The sequence below is a fragment of the Drosophila erecta genome, unplaced genomic scaffold, assembly GCF_003286155.1.
Source record: "Drosophila erecta strain 14021-0224.00,06,07 unplaced genomic scaffold, DereRS2 tig00000000-arrow-pilon, whole genome shotgun sequence".
In the NCBI taxonomy this organism is placed as follows: Eukaryota; Metazoa; Arthropoda; class Insecta; order Diptera; family Drosophilidae; genus Drosophila; species Drosophila erecta.
In genome coordinates this window covers 4306007-4319741 of record NW_020825194.1, presented here as the reverse complement: position 1 = coordinate 4319741, position 13735 = coordinate 4306007, and the positions used below count along the sequence as shown (strand labels likewise).

At 45.3% G+C, this 13735-nt stretch overlaps 1 protein-coding gene across 7 annotated transcripts in view; it reads left to right on the top strand.

The window, feature by feature from the left end:
- The window catches only part of LOC6554278 (polyadenylate-binding protein RBP45), a 57027-nt gene that overhangs the window by 17125 nt on the left and 26167 nt on the right, over nt 1-13735 (top strand). For 3 of the 7 annotated variants that reach the window (XM_026983591.1, XM_015153541.2, XM_026983597.1), the window contains one exon: nt 76-262. In XM_026983591.1, the coding sequence (XP_026839392.1) occupies nt 76-262 (187 nt within the window). Of the gene's footprint in view, nt 1-75; nt 263-4031; nt 4253-5846; nt 6854-13735 lie in introns of those variants that run through there. The other 4 variants (XM_015153540.2, XM_001981438.3, XM_026983606.1 and 1 more) reach the window with 3 other exon arrangements.

The following is a 13735-nucleotide window of genomic DNA, read 5'->3' as shown; positions in this document are numbered from 1 at the left end:
ACGTGTTTTTATTTTCATCTTTATCTATTTATTGTCTAATTTTAATGGTCCATCGCTTCGCTCTGTCCGTTGCAGAATGGCAAATTGCCCAGGAGCCTGCCCGCACTGCGTGCCATGGAAATGGCGTTGCGTACCAACTCCTTTGCCACGCCCCCTCCACCGCCCCATGCCCCACTCCCCCCTCGCGCAGCAAGGACCGAAGGAGGCGGACAGGACATGGAGGACTCTGACGAGGAAATGGAGTACATGCCGCCGCTGCACAGTGAGTACAGTTGCACTGCCGCGAACTTAATATAAAAACTAAATATATTATTAAGGAAATGCTACAATAAGTACGATTATTATATTGTACTTTCCAATCAATGAAATTAAATATCAAGCTATCTCATAAGAAATAAGATAGGCCTTATAATTCGCAAAGAAAAACTTTAAAATGTGTTCGACATATAAGATTACACCATGTCTCAGTATTTTTTGGCGGTGTAAGAGCGCCTTTCCCCGTCCAGCGGCAAATTCAATTAAAAATTTTTGAAACTGCTCCACCTGCACGTGCGTGACGAGCTTCTGACGTCCGGCAGCACCTGACCATCCTGGCCATCCTGGCTATCCCGGCTATCCAGCCATCCATGGGTCCTTTGGTCCAGTGGTCCACTGGCTCAGTGGTTCAGTGGTTCAGTGCTCCGTTGTCAGAGGCACTGTCAGGCGTTTCAATTTACTTTTATGTCTCGCAGCCTTATCGCGGCGCAAATTGAAATGAAATCTTGACACAATCAGCATGCCCATGCCACCGGCAGCGCAGATTCCCACATACAATTAAGTTAAACGCTGACCATCAATTATGGGACGAGCTCTAAGGCAGCTGGGTGCCGGTGTGTTCCGCAATGGGCAAAAGTTTGCAGCCCAAATATATATCTTTGTATATTTATCCCAGGGTGGTAAATAGACAAGCAGGACAGAAAAAAACAAAAAAAAAACAAAAAACAAACCAGCCAGGGGAAGGCCAAGTCACAGCGGCAAAAAAATGTCAACTTATGAGAAAGTCCCTGCCCTTTTCTCCCCACTTGCCGGTTGTTCCGCTACAGATAATATCAAAAACTTTGCTCGGCAAACAAAAGCCTTGTAGCACTGGCAAATGGTCTCGAAATCTCCTCCAAACTCGCCTGTTTATTTATATTAATATTTTTATCATTTTATGACGACTCTACAAATGTGGAAGACGCCGTCCTGGTTGTGACCACCTTGAGCCGGGATTGTGGCCGAAACTTTTCTGCAACTTAAATTCACTTTATTTGCTCGTTGTGTTGAGCAACCGTATTAATCCGCTGAGCAGAGCACCATTTACATTTCATTTGTGCGGCACGCCCGTAAATATGATAGAATAATGAATATATAAATCAAACGAAACTTTCTTCGTTACGCCTTGTGTGGTTGGTGTTTAGCATTTTGTGTAATAAATCAATAGTGGCATTTTTGTGTGCACATTAACTCTTTTCAGGGCGGGATGAAAAAGGATTATTGCATGTTTTGGGTATAAGAATAAAATATTTAAGTTCGCTTGGAATTTAAAAACACTTATTAAGTAAGCTAATACTTTAAGTAAGAAAGTAGGCAAACCATGTATACTTTCTGATCACTACTGGCTTTGTTCACTACAAAACTAAAGTTTAACCTACTTAAACTATTAGAACTGCATAAATATAGTTAAACAAATGCATTATATTTACATCGTGTTCAAATTAAGAGGGCTCAAACTCAAGGGGGAATTAACATCAGCTGGCTTTCGTCTTCTCCTGCTTTTTCCTCCTTTAAAAAGCCCGCGGCAGCAGCTGTAAGTGCTTCGCTTTGCAGCTGTTCCAATTTTTAGTGTAAATAACCCCGACAGCAGCCCTGTTTTTGTCCCCGCCTTGAGTTTTCCCAGCCAACCCATCGCCATCCGCCCATCCATTTTCCACTTTCCACTTTCCACGCTTTCCCTCTTCGGCACACTTGTCAATATGAAAATGTTGCTGCTGGGCCGCTGATGTTGCCGGTGGCGCTGCCGTTGCTGCCGTTGCTGCTGCATTTTTTCGCTCACCTGAATGTTTGTTCAGTCAGAAAGTTTTGATTTATTTACGGCGCAAGTTTTACATTTTACACGACACTCGCCTCCAATTACACGCCGCTGCCACTGGCACAGCCAGCAACCCTTCCAACTGAACTCATTTGCACCTCAGCAACCCTCGGCTGCAGCCCTAAAAATAAAAAAAAACCTAAAAAAGTAAAACTGAAATGCTTTCCTTCAGATTTTAATCGCTCACGTGAGTCCTGCCAGTGTGCGTGTGAGTGTGAGTGTGAGCGCGCAGTTGCTGTTTGTGTTCTTACATATTTAGTCGCAGGATAATATGTCGCCAAGCTGCTATCGCTATCGCTGTTGCTGTATTACTTTCTGATTTTCCTGCTCGTGTTGCTGTTGCCGCCAACTTTCCATCATTGTCGTCACGGCCAACTTGGTCATTTGCATATTGCAGCAGCTAGGGTTCCAGTCAGACATGTGCTAGTATTCCAGAAGTAGGTCTAATCAAGCATTCAATCATATTTAATATAATATAATAAATAAAATAAAAACAAATTTATTTTATATATTTGGTGTGTAAAATGTAAGCAATTTATTTACTACAATATACCTTGCTTATAAAGTTTATTTATACAATTTAAGTTATGCGTGCGACAAGTTCCTTACTTTTCGGTCGCTTTTCCCAAGCTTAACCCCTTCTTTCACGAAGGTTTTTTCGCTGGTGTTGCATGCAACACAACCGATATCTGTTACACCATCGACGTCATTTTGTCCTCGTTTGTGTTTGTGTTTGTGCAGGGCCCATGAATATGCAACGCTGAGTTTGCTCGTTATTCCGCCCTGCAAGATTGGTATGGGTATCCGTATCCGTTTCCGCTTTGCGGGAAATCGATCGGGGTCCGCTTTGAGATACCAAAAAGAAGATTGTCGCTTTGGAGGCTCATCTCGGAACTACAGGAAGCATACTTAAATCAGTAGTCTGATCAAACCTTACTTATAAGCTAGGAAAGCAAGCAAACTACTAGTGCCTGTTAAACGTAGAAATGCAGGACATTCCGTTTGCCTTATGAACTTAAGCAGCTCTCCCGCATTCAAGTGACCTTGAAGGAGGTGGAAGGGAATATTCCTGACCAAAAACCAAAGCCATTTGCGACTTAGACGCATCTTGGCCACTTTTCCCTCCACACGGCCGCAAAACGCCGCCCAGACTTTTGGGCCCAACGTCTTTGGAGGTCTGCGTCTAATACGCTCTCGGCGAAGAGTAACAGTTGCTAAAATGTTTTCCATTGTTTTCACGCTCAACAAAAGGCAGACAATTAGTTTTCTTAAACGACAAATCAAGTAGAAATTAAGTGGTGGCGGGCAAGGGCAAAAGCAAAGGCAAAAGCAGCCGCAGCGAGCTGAGTGCTGCTGGTGGTGGGTGGTTTAGTGGGTGGTTTTGTGGGTGGTTTTGTGGGTGGTTTACTGGGTGGTTCGATGGCTGGAGAGTGATAACAAAACAAAAGTGGATTATTGGCTCTCGAGCGCATAAACAATGGCATGTGGGCCTGTGTGTTTCTGGGCCTTTGTTTGTTTGCCCAGTGTAAAGCGTTTAAGAACACTCCACTCACGACTGTGTGGCTTTTGCATAATGAGTAAAAAGGCGCTAATGTAATCGGCAGTCGAAACCGCTGTTAGAACTAGAACTTATTAAGAAATATGATAAGGCAGATTAACAGAGTGGCTGTGTATAACACACAAGTATGCCATAATCATCAGGAAAAGTAGGGAAATTTTCCTAGGAGTGAGCACAAAGGAAATCGCGGAAAACCTTTAGTCAAGGCAGCAACCTTTTCGAGATTCCACACGCGCATGCCTGGGAGAAAGATTTTCCCAACAGCACTTCGGCGCCACTCGGGACTTTTCCTTTTGGCCAGCACGAATGGTAAACGTTCGGCAAGGATGAAAGATTTTCGGAGCGGCAGCGACGCCGGCAGAATAACGGTAAACGACCGGAGCGGTACGATGTGTTGACTATTTGTGAGGCGGACGAAGGCGCTTCGCTTTCAGTTTGAATTGTGTCCTCGTTAAGAAAGGATATTCGTTACATTGTTGTTAAGTTGTTATTATAATTTCACAAACAAACCAACCAACCAACCAACCAAAAGCAAACCGAAAGCCAACTGCTCGCTAAAGAGAATTCAAAATAAAAACCGAAAAGTAAGAAAAAGCGAGAAAAAGGAAAATCCAGCAATCGACGAAGTGATACAAACGAAAGCCGAACAAATGAAAAACTAACTAAGAATCAAACTAAATATAAATCTGCAGAAAATAAATATTAAAGCTTGGAAAATTAAAGAAAATATTTATAAATCGTTTATATGTTTATTTAGTAACTAGTTTTTCACTTTTATTTAAGCTGAGTGCCTGCTGTTTCAGTGTTTGAAAATGATATGATATGATTTGGTGTTACTGGTTTTTCAAAAGACTTTTGTTGCATAAACTTTCCAAGTGTTTCGAACTGCAAGATGTGTGAATCGGAATTTATAAAGTGTGATTTAGAGATAGCGTTTTTTTTAGTACAGATTTTTAAAGTTATTTAAACATTGGTAAAGATTTTCATAGAAAATCGATTCGAGTTGTGAATTTTTGAAATCGCCTAACCCGTTTTGAGTTCCTTGGCTTCGTTGTCACCCAGGCGAGCATCGATTTTGGCCATATTTACATAGCCAGCCAGAACGCTTTTTGCGTGCATGTATTTTGTTGTGCCTGTTGTGTTTTTGGCCATATCCACATTATGTACAACTACAGGCGTCTGGCACTTCGGCTTGTGGGCCACATAAACCGACAACGAGCAGCCAATAAATGCTGCCTGCCGACTGGGTTTCTATATAAAAAGGACACTGCAGCTGTGTGTGATTCATACTCTCATTCTCCGGCAAACACACTCGCACACACACACACACACACACGCCCAGAAATACACTCGCCTGAGAAAAAAAGAGGGAATGCTGGGTGCCGTATGTATTTTGTATTTTTGGTGCGGCCCTTGCACTCGTCCTGGTTTTTTCTTCGCTTTATCCTTGCGGCCGCGAGTGCTTCCGTGTGTCCTGGGCCCCCAAATAAACATAAAAATATAAGTTTATATTTATATTTATACATAGCATTTGTCTGCCCTCCTCGTGCGCGAGATATAAAAACCGGAAGCGTCTGATCCTGACACTTGCCAACACTTGGGGCGTACAGGGTGTCAGGACTCGCTTTGTTTGGGCTGCTGGGAATGCCATCTTTCGGGGTCCTGTCGTAAAAGCCCGGCACGGTTCCTTGTGCGTGTTTTTTGGCACTTGTATTCCGCTGCTTTTATTATTATTGTTATAATTTTTTTTTTTTTTTTTTTTTTGCCTGGTAGCTGACTGAGCTGGCTGAGCTGTCTGTTTCTGCTTTTGGCACTTAGACATTGCGTTACGCGCATAACTTTTTATTTTTTGTTAGCTCATGTTTCGCTTTTGTATGCGTATGCCGCAGCACACAAATCGTAAAATATTAAATTTAATTTTTCAAATGATGTGTGAATGGCTTAGTCTTGATATATGGTAATGGTTGTGCGTGGTGCCAATAAAAACCAGGAAAGTCGTCAGTTTTATTTACTTTTCTTATGGTTCGAAGGACATTGATCACACTAGCAGCCAGGCGAAGTTAATTATCCTTGTTTGTTCGCTTGTACTCATGTTTTACAGCCTGCGGTATAATTTCATTTTTTGTTTGGCAAATATTTCGTCAAGCTAAAGAATTATGTGCTTTAATATTTCCATAGAAAGTTATAACCAAGGGAATCCGCTTGCCTTGAGTGCTGGGGATTCTGCCTGGAAACATAATTCAAAAACCAAATGAACTTTTCGAAAACAAAATTCATTGGTCTGTGATAAGTGACGGTCAAGCAAAGAGGAAATTTTTTATAAAAACTAAAACCAACCACAAACAACACGAAGCGGAACAAACGTCAAGGAAAACCACAAAAAGGCAGCATTTTCCAAATTAGCAAAATTGTAGAAATTATTTAATGCATCAAATCGTTTGATCAAACAAAAAGCAGCAGCAGCAACAACAGCAGCAGTAGCAACAACAACGGTGCGGTTTCACACAAAAAGGCGGCCATTAAAATAAAAACCCGAACCTAGCCAAATTATAACACAATTTGTTTATATCATCAACTGCAAGGCGCCAGGCACTTCATTAAGCATTAAAGCGAGCTGCGTTTAACCGCAGAACGTGCAAATTTCGCACCGCAAAAGTACCAGCACCACTGAGCCAGCCGGAAAATGTTGGCCATGCCCACGCTGATGATGCCAGCCACCGCCCAGATGACGCTCAGCGCCGCCCACGGAAAGCCCTACGAGACAAAGCTGCTGGCCATCCACCAGACGCACCTCCAGCAGCAGCAGCAGCAGCAACAGGCCACCGCCCCCCCGCAGCAGCAGCAGCAGGTGCAGCAGTCGCAGCAGCAGGCGCCCAACGGCAAGCAGCAGTCGCAGCAGATGACCATTGTCACCACCCAGCAGCAGCAGCAACAGCAGCAGCAGCAGCAGCATCCCCAGTCGCAGTCGCCGCACCAGCAGCAGCAGTCGCAGCAGCAGGCCGCCGCAGCAGCCGCCGCCGCTGCAGCCGCAGCAGCCCACCATCAGCAGCAGCAGGCCGTGGCCGCAGCAGTCTGTGCCGCCCAGCAGCAGGCAGTGGTGGTGCAGCAGCAGCAGCAGTACCAGATCCACTCGCAGCAGCAGTCGCCGCAGCAGCAGCAGGTGCTCTGCATCTCGCCCAAGCAGGGTAAGCTAAAGAATCAGCATACTCTAACCATATATGGACTTTAAATTACCGCAAATGGCAGCTCCATCATTTTGTTGCAAGGCTAATGGCAACATTAATATTAGTGTGCCCCGCGCGTAATTGTCATAATCGATATGTTGATGGGCCAGCTAATAAATTCGTACCCCAAACTGGGCAGCTCCCTTGACGATTCGCTGATGGATGAGCGTTACCCATTGAGGTGTGGGCTCGCCCCATTTGTTTACGAGGACCTCCAACACTTTGGGCACTTATCGATTGGCTTTTATTGCCTGCCTACGCCTATGGCCATACTCCAGTTCCATTCCCAGTCTGAGTCGCAGGTCCATACAAATTTCACGAGTTTTACGAGCAGCTTGAGCAGTTCAAGTAATGCTTTTTATGGTCTCGTCGTAAAAGTTGGCCAAGCCTCTAATAGCTGTCTAATGATATTTGGGCCCAGAACGAGGCCAGCGTGTTTGTCCAAGTTTACGTTTTCACTTTGCCGCTAAACATAAGGAATACAACAGCCCACACACAACAGCTATCAGTATCACAATTATAGAAGCAAAGGTGTTTGCCTTTGTTGCCCTGCTAAGTCAAATAGAAATCAATTTGAAATTATTGACAATTTCCACAGTGACATTGGCTCAGTCAATCGACTCGAATCGACTCGATTCGATTCGATTTTGATTTTGATTTGGACTCCCTGATTCCTCGATTTTGTCATAGTTGGCATGCTGACTAAACGAAAGGCAAACACACTCGTGGCAAAAGCAAACAGACGGCGTGGGTGGCAATGTAAATACCAGAATGGGGCGTGGCACTTGTCTGTCTGCTGCCGCCGCTCTTGTTCTTCGCTTTTTTTGGTGCCCCCTGTGGGTCAGAGCAAAAAGTGCAAGACAAGGCGGCCAACGCGGCGTATACGTAGCATTTAAACGCACGTCCACACTTGACCAGCTTTTCCGAGACGGGGAATTGAAAATCGAACTGGAGAACTGTGGAGCTGTGGAGTTGTAGTCGGACTGTGGAAAGAAAAGTTTCTTTGGCAAGTTTGCTGGCGTTGCTTTGCGGCAAATTTGTTTTTAAATTTGCCGAGTGTCTGAGGAAAATTTTCAATTGAATCCGTTGTAGGATGCAGAAACAAATTGCCAAAAGCGAACGACACAAGAATGTGCAACTCGAAAGTTGTAAGCAAACAGACAAAGGCGGCGTTGAATTTGGCTTATAAAGTGGCTACTCTTTTTGTCTGAGTGTCGCAACCGGCAAATGTCGTCCTTTGTTAAGGACGGTAAGGACGTTGACTGATGCGTTGGCACAGCTGCCAAGTAGCCTGGCCATTGTTGTGCTCTCAGTTTTTCCTTTTTTCTTCTATTTTTTTAAAAATTTTTTTATTTTCCTCTGGCTTGGGTGGGCCAACTTTAAACAGGTGATCGATTTTTCACTTTGTCGCTATGGAGCTGCTCGCGCTGGCCGAGCGAAAATTTAATAAATTGTGGCGGGTCGGAATTTAATCCGCTTGCAGGCGGCTTGCGACACCTATCGTATATTAAATATGGCATATTTAAATTATAAAATAAAGTGAAATAAAATTGAGCGCGCAGAGCTGTGCAGATTATGGCTGAATTTGAAGCCCATTTAGCTGTAGCTGCTGCACATAATGCAAATTATTTATATTATTTTATCTAGCAATTTTTTCCTAGCTCTCCAACGATTTGCATATTCATGTTTCTGGCTGCAGCGATAGTTTTTGCACTGCGCTTCAATGTAATTGAATAAATAAGCATATTAAATGTTTACCGACAGCCAACATACATTTTTTATAATTACAGCTTAAACTGGGGTCCTTTTTGCAGGGCAGATCCCCTGAATACATTGGAAAACACTATAAATTCCGTGGGAGAAGCCATTAAAAGCCCTATAATTAGACCGATGAATTCAGAGACATACTCGTAGTTCGGAATAACAATTGGCGAGTGGGAAAAGCCCCCTCAAAGTGCAGTGTAAATTCAGTTCGGCGTCTGCTGCTGAGTTAATGCATTTTCCGCTTCCATAGGCAGACACAAAGACCGATTCGTGTGCGAAAGTCGAATGTCCCTTGGCTGCACCTGCTGCCACTGCTGCTCCCTAATGATAATGATGATGATGATTACGATTATTATTGGCAGCCAGTGAATTGCATGCCGAGTGCATTTTGTCAACCTGCTCAGTGCTCACTGCTCGCTAACTCATCGCCCATTATCGTCATTATTGTGGCCGTTAAGTACGTTTGCCGCCATTATCATTCCTCCATGTCCTGGCGTGTCCTTGCCCCCTTGCAGTTATTATGCTTTAAATATGCCAGCTGCGTGCTACGTATATCTTGGGCATTTTTTCTGCCACAACGCCTCGCCGTTGCAGCTGCTCGATGGTTTTTAAAATTGAAAACTATATATCAATTGTGCCTAGGCCAAGGGGATAGTTTGTCGTCTGGACCGGAGGCATTGGCATCGGCATCGCCATCTCGTCCTTTGTCTGGCTGCGTTTTTTTCCACCCAGCTCCTGTGCGCTGCTCTGCTTTCTCCTTATGGGCTTTCATTTATTTGCTATTAACCTGTCATTGTTCATTTTTATTATTGTGTGGTTTTTATGCTCGCTTTTTGCGCTTTGTCCTCGCCATTTGTTGTTGCAATCGTGTCTCGCGGCATTTTCTTGCACGTGTGTGTCGGTGTGTGTGTGTGTGTGTGTGTGCAATAAATTGTTATTATCGCCGAGTTGCAGCATGTCGTCGTCGTCCTTTTGGAAGGACTTCGCCTTGTCCTCCGCAGACCATGCCGAAAGATTTATAACTTTTATTATTATTGAAGCTTATTTGCCGCTTTATCTGGCGCCCCCGACTTTGGCTCACAGCTCAGCCATAGTTTACGACTGGAAAATCAATCATACGCCATGTTTGACGCCAAGCCAAGTCAGCCGACCATCACCTGCCAGCTCGCTGAAGGAAATGGAGTCCCCAGGGAGACCCCTTTGTTTTTCCCCGGTTGTCAACGTCGTTTTGTATTAATTTTTCAACGCCACCCGACACTCATTGATGTTGGCTGTCATTAATGTCTTTGCCCTGCTGTCCATTCGCTGTCCACTTTGGCAGCGACTTTGTCTGGCTGCCAGGAAGGTGCTGGAATGCAGCAAAGAATACCCAATACCCAAAGGATGCACTCGCAAAAATTGCAATTGCACTTCAATGAATGAAAAAGTTTTTCCATAAATTTTGCTAAGACAGCTTGTGGGAAAGACGGAAAAGTTTACACCGTAATTTAATGAGTTCAGGATTTTCATGATATGATGATCCAAATAGTTGAGCATTGGTAGATGGTATTGCGCTTTTCCCCGTGCGACAGGATATGGAATACAACATATGGCATATGGCATGGTGGAATGGGGCATTTCTTTACAGGATGCCCTCTTAGCTCAGTGGGCGGTGCAAGTGGGCAATGGATTAGTATGCCAAGTGACGTCCAGCGGCTGATGCCCTGTTATTAAGTGGACGGTGCAGTTCCACTTCCAGAGGGAAAACTTTTTACAAACGTCACTCCTGTGCAGAGCTGCCTGGCATTCCGCCTGATTTTCCGCCCGTTTTCCTCGTCCTTTCTTGGCTCCTTTTGTTTTGTTTTTTGCTAAATGCCAGCAAACAACAAAAGCAGCATAAGGCAGTTTGGACAGCCGGGATGAGCATACAACTACGTAGCTAATACTTTAGCAGCCGGATTAGGTTCAATTGGAGCGGGCGGCGGGATAAAGGGCAGAAGGGGCGTAAAAAAGAGACATCCCGGCTGGAAAAAAATCTCAAGCCCACACACACACTAACACTCACATGCAACAAGGACTAAAAGAGAAAAGGAGGAAGGAATAAAAACTGTTGTAGCAGGCATTAAAGTTTAAACGTTGGTAAATTCCTACAGCTTCCGCTTTGTTGGACTTCATGACAGTCACAGCGGGGACAATGGACCGCTTGACTGGACATGGCCAGGTGGAGGCGGTGGAGGCGGCAAAGGGGTGTGGCAGTGGAGGTCCTGTGGTCTGGTCAGGTGCGTCGTGTGCGTGATGGGTGCAAATTAAAGGACGATTACAAATATCGATCAAGTAGCCTGTGAAGGCGAGCCAAGGCAGTAAGTCGAAAGTCTGTAACATCTCTGTCTTCTCTTGTAGGCGGTCAAACTGAATGTTCTTTAGTTTAAGCTATAGAGGGATAACATAAACAAATTATTAAAAATAATCTTATCTAAATTCAGTTGGGTATATAGCTTAGGTTTCTGACTGGAACAGTGCAACTGAGATGGATATCCAATTTATTTTATTTTATTCCGATATCCAAAACTTTTAAAGACCCCAAGCTGCATATCCCAGTGACCGTTCGCTCTCAGATGAGTCTGCCAAAAAGCACATAAAACGTGCATACTTTCCCCAGGAGCGGTGTTGCATACTTTTGTGCGCAGTGGCCGCAGATAAAAATGTTTGGCGGGCCATCATAACACGCACATGCACAAATACAAGCACATCTGGTGGCAGCATTGTGCTTGTTATCCTGCGGGCACAGCATCCACATGCGGATCCCAGTGCTCGTAATTTCGCAATCGTCAATCATGATCAATGTTTTATACACAGCATTTTAAATGTCAGCCAGACGCACATGCAAAATGTCTGCTCCTCTTCCTGTCCTGTGTGGAAAAATCGATGCCGTTGAGCCGTTCCGTCTGGCAGCGGCTTTAAAGTCCGCTCTGGGTTGCGGCTGAGGGGCTGAGGTCAGCCGTGCGTCAGCCGGGCGGCCATTTTGCCATCCGGGTGGCTGGGCGCCTTTGCCTTTGTCTTTGGCGCCTGTTTGGAGGCTGTCGCAGCCACAGAAGCTGGACGCAGCAACAGAAACAGGCCATGTCCGTGGCACGGGGCACAATGCAGCCGGCAGTCAACGCGCTTGACAATGTCAGCCGGGTGGACATGGTTACCATTCACTTTTGGCTTGGAGGGGCTTCCCTTGGGGATCCGTGGTGAGATTAGGGCTGCTGCAGATGGAGCTGAAAGTTCAATGGGCATTTCGGTAATATTTCTGGTTGCCACAATTAAGTTAATTTGAATTCATTTTGCTTAAGCTTGTGACCCCTTTTGAAAACAACCCCAATCACTACGCCCCTGTTTGCCCTCGGCTGCTGCTTGTGTTGGCCATGTGATGGTGCTATCTTGGTCATGACCATCGACAACAGGATCCTCCTCGAATGAGTAACAGCAGCTGCGGTGCCCGACGTCAACAGAGGCAGAGAGAAGCAGCAGCAGCAGCGACCGCACAAAAAGCCACAAAGCCACATCCGTCTGTGCGCCGCTTGGGTCACTCGCTGCTCTGCTCCTGGGTCGTGGCATGGCCTTTTGTTCTGCAGCTGCCGCGTGACCAGCCAAACAAGCAGCACCACCCCAGTGCCAGCAACAGCACCACCCACAGCACCACCCACAGCTCCTCCATGCTCCCCTGACTTTGTGGCAGCCGCGACACTTCCCCGTTCGCTGATTTGTATATTTCGTGGCAGCATAATTTATTGATTGAGTGTTTGGCCAGTCCGCAGCAACCACCTTGTGCCCCCACAACCAGCAAACCACACACCACCCAGCCACCCCGCCACTCCGCCACCCATGACCCTGCACCACCTTGCACAACCACCCACTTTCAATTCCGACTTTCAATTGTCATTGCGAATATTTCAGCTCGTTCTTTTTGCAGCGTTTTGTTTTGCTGGCCCTGTCGGTTTGATTTTGTCAGCTACGCTTTGTTGCGCTTTTCGCCAGCTCCGTCTGTCCCGCTTTTCCCGCTTTTCCTGATTTTCCACGCCTTTCCCCATCTTCATTCCCGTTAACTGTGTTTTTGCATCCAAACTAACACCGACCGCCGATCCACCGACTTCGCTGAAAATTTAAATTGGTTTGTTTTGTACTGCGGCGGCTTCTGGTGCACTGGCAGAAAAGGGCTGTCACTTTCACAGTAATATAATTATAAATATGTTTAATTTGATATTTATTGCTGTCCGAATATTTATAGTTATGGAGCTTCGTTACTTGGAAACATGATGTATTCAGACCATGGCTTTAATTATAAATTGTACATATTTGATGTTAAGGGAATAATTGTAGTCTGCTTAATGGCATTTGCATAATTGACATAAAGGACACTTTTCCCAGTGTTTCGTACTGCCACTGTTTCCAGCAGCGCTGCCATAAAATTGCAAATTGCAATTCGCTGGCAGGTCTTGGTCTTTTTCCACTTTCCCCCCCCCAGACTTTTCCCCCGCCACACCCTCAAGATGTCTGGCAGACATCAGCGTCATGTTGCGCATCGTTGACAAAGTTACGAGAAACTGTGGTAAATTTTATTTGAATTTCCAATGCATCTGCTTTCCCCCACAGCCCCAAACAGCAGCTGCTCGTTGCGGTTGGCAAGCGTTGATGAATGAAATGCAGTTAGCACCCGAAAAGCAGGAAGCTTTCTTTTGATTATACTCCTTCGTCCCTTCGGGGCCGTTCTGTATTTTAGCCACCAATTAATCATGGCCCTAGGCAATCACTTTCTGCTTCATTAATGATCGCAGCCAGCCGCAAAAGATAAGCCCTGGCAGAGCAATTTTTAATCATAATGGGATCTCGGAACCGGCACCGGCACCCATCCCCAGTGCCATGTCAAACTTGTTGAGGCAGCCTCCAGGAGCCAGCCCGCATCATTGGTGGAATCGGAGGCCCAGGGCCAAGACAAAGACAACATGTCAAACAAGATGGGATGTGGCACGCTTTAATGATAACAATAAAACAGCTCACACACAGCGCGCGGAGGCATCAATGTCACATATGAGGAGCGGGAAATGCGGAAAAGCA